This window comes from Hyperolius riggenbachi, chromosome 7 (assembly GCF_040937935.1).
Source record: "Hyperolius riggenbachi isolate aHypRig1 chromosome 7, aHypRig1.pri, whole genome shotgun sequence".
Taxonomy (NCBI): domain Eukaryota; kingdom Metazoa; phylum Chordata; class Amphibia; order Anura; family Hyperoliidae; genus Hyperolius; species Hyperolius riggenbachi.
The window spans coordinates 232455103-232464847 of record NC_090652.1 but is presented as its reverse complement, the minus strand read 5'-3'; the positions used below and the strand labels follow the sequence as shown (position 1 = coordinate 232464847).

Below are 9745 nucleotides of genomic sequence, written 5' to 3'. Positions count from 1 at the left end.
GCCCATCAGAAAGCCACTCCTGCACCTGGGGTGGATCGCGGTAGGTAAATATTTACCTCCGCGGTGTTCGTGGGCTTCCAGCGCTGGATCGCCGGGTCGGAGGAGGACGGGGGAAGCCTCATTAGCCTCCAGAGGGTTGCTCCTCCTGAGGTAAAACAGGGGCTGCATCACAAGATTCCTTTAGGCTGCATTTCCACTTGTGCGGTGGGAATCGTCGCGGGAAAAATTCGCATGCGGATGCGAATTTCGCATGCGGGTCTATACGAATTTTCATGCAAAATTGCATGGATGACGATGTATGCGAATTTAACCATGGCAGTGCTGGTGTGATTTTTCCATTGTTTCTATGCGAATTCGCATGAAAATTCGCATACCCAAACCTCATGCGAATTTCCTATTAAATACACTGTATGCGATTCGCGCTATTAAATAGCGGTATGCGGTATGCGAATTCTGATGGCTCTGCCATGCGAATTTTTTCTGCACAGAAAAACGCAAAGGAATCCTGACAAGTAGAAACAGTCCCATTCACTTGTATTGCTATGCGAATTTGCATGCGAACAACGCATGCGAATTCGCGGTAGTGGAAATGAGCCCTTAGAAACGCATTGTCTATTTTGCTCAATACACCACCTCTTTTAGCCATTTACACTTCCTCATCCATTATCTACAGTCACCACTGTATTGCCAAGCAACTGTGTGACGCCTACCTCTCCTAAATACAGCCCATGGTGTCACTTGTAGTGATGAGCGTAATGACCTAATTATGATTACGCAATTTTGCGTAATCCGCAAAATTACGATTACTGCCGTAATCAGAATTTTGCGAATTACGCAAAATTTAGCGTTTTGGGGGAATTTTCGTAATTACAGTCGTTTTTTGTAATTACGATCGTTTACATAACATAAACACATCAGAATTTTGTCTGTTTCGAAATAGTGTTCCAGTCCAGAGCCTCCGGATACAGTTAAAGCGACAGCACGTGCAGGGACTTTTGCATTATCAGATATTGCAAGGCCTAAAACCAAGTGTCTCAGCACGCGTGACTCCTAAGTGCACCTGGACAAAGAGCACCTGTCTTTGGGCTGTTGCACACTGGAGCGGTTCGTGAGCATTTCTAAAAATGCTTGGGGATAGAAAAACGCTTGGCTAATGTATTTCAATGCATCCAGAGCGGTTCGTTTTTTCCAGAAACGCAAACTCGGGGGCTGCAGCATTTTTTAGATCTCTACCTCAATGTTAAAGTATAGGAAAGTGATAAACAAACAACAAAAACGCCTGGAAAACCGCTCTGATCTAGCATTTTTCAGAGCTGTTTTCCAGGCGTTTTTGTTGCAGAAGCTGTTCAGTAACAGCTTTACTGTAACAATATATGACATCTGCTACACAAAAACGTTCCAAAAAACGCTAGGAATGTTTAGAATACATCTCTAAACATGCCTAGGAATCGCTCTGAAAATCTGCTTCAAAAACCTCTAGCGTTAGCAGATCTGCTAGAGGTTTTTGGTGTGCACTGGCCCTTTGAAGTAGCTGCAGGTAGAGCCTCCTAATGCATTTAAAGTGATAGCACATGCAGAGACCTTTGCAATGTCAGATATTGCAAGGCCCAAAACCAAGTGTCTCAACATGACCGCTAAGTGCACCATGGCAAAGCATCTGTCTTAGAAGTGGCTGCAGACTGTAAATGCAATCAGTAATAATTGCAATCAATGAGTGACTTTCCTGAGTTTAGTCATTACCTAAATGTGCATAATTACTATGAGAAATGAAATGACGTCCATTTTCGTAACTAAAATAACTTTATTTCTATAGAAAACTTGAAATTACGAAATCTCATGTTAAACACAAATTTGCGCTGAAACGCGAAATTACGAAACTGAAATTTCGATTACAGAATTCCGAATTAGGTTTTGTATGGCAATTACAAAATTACGATTTTGTGTCATAGCGGCAAAATTCGCGTCCGTAATTAAGGAAACGCAAAAATTACGAACATTTCAGCTCAACACTAGTCGTTTGATACGCGAACACCACTCTCCCGTCTTCCACAATGGGGGAGCCTGGTAGCATCACTGTGGCGCAAGCGCCACTGCTTCCTTCCAACCCACGGAACATCCGAATGGTCCTTCAGGTTCCCAAGGCTGACTGTGTCCCCTGGAGGAGTCCACTGCGCTGCCATCCTGAGAGCCTGCTCCCTGGCGTTTCAAAGGGACAGAAGCGTACACTGGCTGTATCTCACCGACAGCCATCTGAATCCAGGTGAGACCTGTCTTGGACAGGGAAACATGCTTTGTATCTATTGTTTTTAGAGCGCTCTCTCTCTCTTTTCTACACAGTGGATTTCTTGAGCTGCCTAAAACCTGACTGCCTGATAGCACCTCAAAGGGGGTTATCCAGACTCCCATTTAGAAACCTTTTTTCAATGTAAAGTAGTATAGGATCACTACAAAACTGAATCACTGAGGCCTCATTCACACCTAAAATGGAAAACGCAAGCGTTTTGCATTTTCGTGCGTTCTCCCTCCCCCCCCCCCACCCCCCTCCGGGCACTCCACTGTGCTTCTGGTAAAAGCAGTTTTCTAAGAGCTTTTCCAGAGCAGTTTTGTAATTCACTCCCTGACGCAAGTCAGAAAGTGAACTCTTTGACCCGGAAAATAATAAATGCAATGTATTTATTCTTTCAAAAGCTCATGCAGTCTCTGCACACCTTCATGTATCAATCATGAATCTTCTGAATGTGATTTATCCTGTGCAAAAATCCAGTTCAAATCAAAGGAGTTCACACTTATAGTAGAGCAAGAAAACTACCGTGTTGAATTTCACTTCACATCTGTAGTGGTCAAATAACATCTATGAAGGGAAAAAGGATTACAGGCTCTTTTCCATATATTGCATTGTTCCTATTCTAAGTGATGATCAGCAGAAATTGTTGCCACTTTTATCCATAACTCATCGTCTGTCCCCGATCGCCACTTTCGCACATAATTACTCAATAAGTAATAGTCACCTCATTTGGAAAGCAAAGATCAGCTGCTCTTGGAGAGAGCTCCGAGGTAATTGTAGCCATGAAGTTGAGTCCTCAAGTAGTTTTACATCCCACTAGTGATGCACCTTCAATTGAGTGAAGAACTGTTCCAAGGGTGAATCGTCTATGAACAGCAGAACTTATAGAGGCCCTGACTTCATGGCTAGGAGGTGGCCATGGTTGGTTCCTTGTGGCCTTATGCAATTCCCAGGATCAGTTCCAGTAAATGGAACTGTGAATTGTCACTGTAGGGTAAAAAAAGATGATTAGTGATCCAAACATTAAGAGTCTTTTGGTTAATCCAACTGAAGAAAAGTAAAACTTTTTGAGCAGTAGGATTGTAAGCCCACCCACCACGTCACGGTAGACTCTTATAGGGTGGGTCCCTACACTACACTATGCTAGCCTACTCTGAATGGTGCTAGTCACCCTAATAGTGCTACACTAGTTAACATGCTTTTAAGCAATACCACCCCTATCCTCTCCTAACACTACCCCCTCCTCCTAACACTAGCCTATCCCTCTACTAACACTAACCTTCCCCCTCTCTAGACCTACACTAGCCGTCTCCTCTCCTAACACTAGCCTTCTCCTCTCTTAACACTAACCTCCCTCACGCCTCTCCTAACACTAGCCTTCTCCTCTCTTAACACTAGCCTTCCCCTCTCCTAACACTAACCTCTCCCCTCTCTACACCTAACAAAAGCCTTCCCCTGTCCTGACACTAATCTCCCTTCTCTCCACTCTTAACACTTGCCTTTCCCTCTACTAACACTAACCTATCCCCTCTATACTCCTAAAACTAACATCAACCCTCTCCTCTCCTTACACTAACCTCCCCCCTCTCTACTTCTAATACTAGCCTTCCCTTTTCCTAACAATAACCTCCCCCATCCACTCTTAACACTAGCCTTCTCCTCTCCTAACTCTAACCTCCCTCCTTTCTACACCTAACACTAGACTTGTTCTTTCCTAACAATAACCTCCCATCTTTACCCAGTACCCGCCCCCCTCCACTGCTAACACTGGACTTCCCTTCCCCTCTCCTAACACTAACCTCCTCCTCTCTACACCTAACACTAGCCATCCCATCTCCTAACACTAACCTACCCCCATTTCTTCTCCTAAAACTAACCTCCACCCTCTTCTCTCCTAACACTAACCTCCCCCCTCTCTACTTCTAACACTAGCCTTCCCTTCTCCTAACACTAACCTCCCCAATCCACTCTTAATACTAACCTTCTTCTCTCCTAACACTAACCTTCCCCTTCTCCAGTCCTAGAACTAGCCTTCCCCACTTTTAATACCAACCCCTCCCCCCACTCCTAACACTAGCCTTCCCCTCTCCTGACACTTACCTCCTCCCTCTTCATTCCTAACACTAGCCTTCCCCTCTCATAACACTAACCTACCCTCTCTCCACTCCTAACAATAACCTCCCCCTCTCCACTCCTAACACTAGCCTTCCCCTCTCCTAACACTAACTTACCCTCTTTATGCCTAACAAAAGCCTTCTCCTCTCCTGGCACTAATCTCCCTCCTCTCCACTCTTTACACTTTCCTTCCCCTCTCCTAACACTAACCTGCCCCCTATCTACTCCTAAAACTAACCTTCACCCTCTCCTCTCCTAACACTAACCTCCCCCTTGCTACTTCTAACACTAGCCTTCCCTTCTCCTAACACTAACCTACCCCCCATCCACTCTTAACACTAGCCATCTTCTCTCCTAACACGCCAGTCCTAGCACTAGCCTTCCCCTCTTTTAACAGTAACCCCTCCCCCCACTCCTAACACTAGCCTTCCCCTCTCCTGACACTTACCTCTCCACTCCTAACAATTACCTCCCCCTCTCCACTCCTAACACTAGTTTTCCCCTCTCCTAACACTAACCTACCCCCTCCCTACTCCTAAAACTAACCTCCACCCTCTCCTCTTCTTACACTAACCACCTCCTCTCTACTTCTAATACTAGCCTTACCTTTTCCTAACACTTATCTCCCCATCCACTCTTAACACTAGCCTTCTCCTCTCCTAACACTAACCTCCCCTCTCCACACCTAACACTAGCCATCCCTTCTCCTAACACTAACCTACCCCCATTTCTACTCCTAAAGCTAACCTCCACCCTCTCCTCTCCTAACACTAACCTGACCCTCTCTACACTACAACCCTAGCCTTAACACTATCCTTCTCTACTAACACTAACCTTCACCTTCACCAGTCCTAGCACTAGCCTTTCCCTCTCTTAACACTACCCCCCCCCCCCTCCACTCCTAATACTAGCCTTCCCCTCTCCTTACACTAACCTTCACATCCTCCAGTCCTAGCACTAGCCTTTCCCTCTCTTAACACTAACCCCCCCACCCCCCTTTCCACTCCTAACACTAGCCTTCCCCTCTCCTAACGCTAACTTCCCCCCTCTTCCCTCCTAACACCAGTCTGACAATTCCTAACACTAACCTCCCCTTCTCTACTGCTTACACTAGCCTCCGCCCTTTCCACTCCTAACACTCACCTCCCCCCTCTCCACTCCTTACACTAGCTTTCTTCTCTCCCACCTTCCCCTTCTCCAGTCCTAGCACTAGCCTTCCCCTCTCTTAACACTAACCCCCCCCCCTCCACTCCTAACACTAGCTTTCCCCTCTCCTTACACTAACCTCCCCCCTCTTCACTCCTAACACTAACCTCCCCCTTCTCTACTGCAAACACTAGCATCCCCCTATCCACTCCTAACACTCACCTCCCACCTCTCCCCTCCTTACACTAGCCTTCCCCTCTCCTAATACTAACCTGCCCCCTCTGCACTCCTAACACTTACCTCCACCTTCTCCACTCCTAACACTAACCTCCCCCTCTCCACTCCTAGCCCTAGCCTTCTCCTGTCTTAACACTAACCCCCCCCCCCCACCACTCCTACCCCCTCTCCTAACTTTAACCTCCCATTTCTACACCTAACACTAGCCTTCTCCTATCCTAACACTAACCTCCCCCCTCTCTATTCTTAACACTAGCCTTTCCCTCTCTGCTCCTAACACTAACCCCCCCCCCCCCCCCCCAATCCTAATGCTAGCCTTTACCTCTCCTTTCCTAACACTAACACCCCCCACCCACCCCCTTCCCAGTTTCCCATTGCCGCTACAATGTGTGCAGAAGATGGTAGGAGCTGCAAGCAATGATGGTGGAGGATGGCTGGGACTGTAAGAAAAGATGTTTCAAGATGGCAGGAGCTGCATGCAAAGATGGTTTCAGATGGCAGGAGTTGCAAGCAAAGGTGGTTTAAGATGGCAGGAGTTGCAAGCAAAGGTGGTTCAAGATGGCAGGAGCTGCAAGCAATGATGGTAGAAGATGTCTGGGACTGCAAGAAAAGGTGGTTCAAGATGATAGGAGCTGCAAGCAAAGATGGTTCAAGATGGTAGGAGCTGCAAGCAAAGGTGGTTCAAGATGGTAGGAGCTGCAAGCAAAGATGGTTCAAGATGATAGGAGCTGCAAGCAAAGATGGTTCAAGATGGTAGGAGCTGCAAGCAAACGTGGTTCAAGATGGTAGGAGCTGCAAGCAAAGGTGGTTCAAGATGGTGGAAGATGTAAGCAATGATGTTTGAAGGTGGCTGGGGCTGCCTGTAATCGATGACGGTGGACAAAGGAGACACTCACTGCAGGAGATGACTGACACTGTAGAATATGAATTAAAGAAGAAGTTTACTGCAAGAGATGACAGACACAGCAGGAAATGAATTGAATGAGTCGCTCACTGCAGTAGAGAAGTCACTGCAGGAAATAAATTAAAGGGGAAGATCACTGCAAGAGATGACAGGCACTGCAGAAATGATTTGTAAGAGTCGCTCGCTGCAGTAGAGGAGCCACTGCAGGTAAAGATAGGAGCTGCAGGTGATAGCTGCAGAAGTCGCTCACTGCAGATGATGACAGGCACTGCAGGAAAAGATAGGAGCTGCAGCTGATGGCTGCAGAAGTCGCTCACTGCAGGTGATGACAGGTACTGCAGGAAATGAGTAAGAATAGGAAAAGCCAGGAGCCGGAGGAGATGGAAACGCTGACAGACACTGTGGCAAAAAAGATATTAAAAGCAGATGACAGCAAAAACTTAAGCAGATGGATGAATTCTCAGGAGCTGCATGAGAAGGAAGGAGCTGTATGAGGTGGTTGATGGTGGATTCCATGTCAGAGCCTGCATGAATGACTTCACTGCAGGTGATGGAAGTCGCTGGACAGGATGGAAAGAGTTGCAGGACATGGATGGAGATGACAGGAGCTGCAACTGACCTGGCAGGAGGTAATTATCACTGCATGATGCAACACCAGGAGCGGGGCCTGGACCTAGAACACTGGTCACAGACATATCCGCTCCCTGGTTCCATAGCAGTGCATTCCTCTGTGGTCATCCTGAAATCCCGATGGGCCAGGCCATGATGGTCCATTCTCTTTCTTCTCCATCCCCGATGACTCAGTTTCTTCATGACCTGAGGGAATTAAACAAACATACATGTTAGACGTTTATAAAATAAACGAATGAATCTTTTTTAAAATGTGAGTGCAATTTTGTTTATCGATTTTAAATAAAAGCAGTACTTCACGTTTATAAAATATCCAAAAATATCCAGGTGATTAGGTGATAGTCGGGTGATTAGGAGTCTTCAGGATGGCTTTGAAGGACAAGGAAGCACAGGTAACTATCACTCATTTAAAGTAAGGCTGCTAGATTTTAATTTTAGGCTGGAGAACTGCTTTAAGCACCCCCCCCCCCCCGCATGCCTAACTTTAAACCCCCACACCTAACCTTAAAACCCTATGGGGTACCCAAATTCTGTTCCCAGAGATACAGGCTAAAGGAAACCTGAATAGAGCTTCCCTGGTGTGTAGTGGTTTCCCCCTCTCGGTCCATCCTGTGTCCTGTCCTGTCCCCCCCCCCCCCTTCCCCAGCTGACATTACGCAGAGTACGGTGGACGCCATGATAATGTCACCTGCTCCGACATAGTCCAGCAATGTGTGTCCTCCTGTCACCGCTTAGTTTTCCCCCTAGTGCCCGGCATCTCCTGCATTGGGTGATTAGATGAGTGCAGGAAGAGATGCCGGGCTCTAGAGGTAGAGCTGAGTGGTGACAGATTAGTGTTTAGGATTTTGTTTTGTTTTTTTACTTACATGGCGGCACTCCTCACGACTGACCCAGGCCCGGAATCTCATCCGTCTAAAGAGGGTCTTCGTGGCCTCCTTGAAGTCTTCTTCGCTGCTGAAGTACCAGTCGGCAAACAGGAAGATGGAGTAATAGAAAGGGATGTCTTCTTCCATCTGGTTGGCCAGGAACCTGAAAAAATGATGGAATAATAAGAATGTGCTATAAAAACATACCTATTTGTATTGCTAACTATATACTGTATATCTATATGCTACCAGACCCATGGCAGAAGAGAGAAGGAGGGTGTCATGGAGCTCCCCGATATAAGTTACCCCTCTACTGTCAGCTATATGAAAATATGCATGAGAAGAAGACATCATATACTTACAGAGCAGCGTAGAAGTTCTGGATGTTGTATTCGGCAATGGAGAGGCCAGCTCTGCTGAAGTAGACGAGCACCATGGCCAGCAGGTACTGTAATGGGAAACACAAATACAGAGACAATTAGCTTTTACTGATAGACAAACCAAGACTTCTATGGTACATTTGCTAATATTTACCTTGTCTGAAACTCTTTTGCATCCATCATGTTCCAGGAAGATTTCAATGGCGCGGTCATCTGTGTGAGACAAAATGGTAAAATATGAGAATCGTGGTATGTTATAGAAATGGCTTTGCTGTAATGAAGATAATGGTTTTTCTAATGGTTAAACAGGTTAAATATCTCACCAAGGAGCTTGTGGAAGGCTCTCCTCATCTCTCTTGTGATGGTGACTGGTTTCTGAGAATCTGATGGACGGGCTCTGGCTGGTTGGTCGGTGTCTGTCACACTCTCCCACTTCACACTCCTGTACGGCACATGCTCGTTTCCAGGAGTGATGAGTGGAGAGGGAATGCGAGGTCGTCTCTGTCTGATTCGGATGGGATTGTCAGGTGTTCTGAATGGGTCTGGAGGCTCCTGTGTTCTGAGGTGAGCTGGCAGACTCAGATGACACAATGGGACTTGGAGACTCATGTGTACTGAGTGAGCTGGGAGACTCAGATGACACAATGGGACTCGGAGTCTCAGGTGTTCTGAGTGTGCTGGCAGACTCAGATTCAGAAACGACTTTGCCTGGTGGTGTAGGTGTCTCTGCAGGCCTATCTAAAAGCTGTGCAGGGTTGGATGGGACTGCTGCAGCTGGTGCAGTCAGATCACTGGTGGGTGATGGAGATGTTTCATCAACCCCATCCGAGGCCTCTGCAACCTGTGCCATGGAGAGTGTGTGGATGGTGAAACTCTCATTTGCAGTTGGCACAGGTGCATAATAGATAGGCACTGCAGGCACTGCAAAGTCAGAGTCTGGGGAGGATCCAGACCCATCAGTCATGACGCTCCCATCCTGGGAATCAGAGGGGAGAGAAGCTGATGGTGTTTGCTCTGTAGGAAAAGATGTAAAATACACAGTGTAAGTTAAAGCATTCCTGTGATAATGTCCATTAACATACATAGCACAGCTCTGGGGCAATGCGTGTGTATATCGCATTTGAACGTACACGTTACCTGGAAAACCGCATTGCGCCCGGAGCTAGTGGAGCTGAAGCTAAAT

General features: G+C 46.7%; 1 protein-coding gene across 1 annotated transcript; it reads right to left on the bottom strand.

The window, feature by feature from the left end:
• Nucleotides 1-7135: 7135 nt before the first annotated feature.
• Nucleotides 7136-8618, bottom strand: LOC137526146 (speedy protein 1-A-like). The gene is made up of 3 exons (XM_068247366.1): nucleotides 8545-8618; nucleotides 8183-8345; nucleotides 7136-7502 (listed from the first exon to the last, which is right to left on the bottom strand). Exons 1-3 carry the CDS (start codon nucleotides 8616-8618, stop codon nucleotides 7323-7325), a joined length of 417 nt encoding a protein of 138 aa, XP_068103467.1. The 3' UTR covers nucleotides 7136-7322.
• Between the last annotated feature and the right edge of the window lie 1127 nt (nucleotides 8619-9745).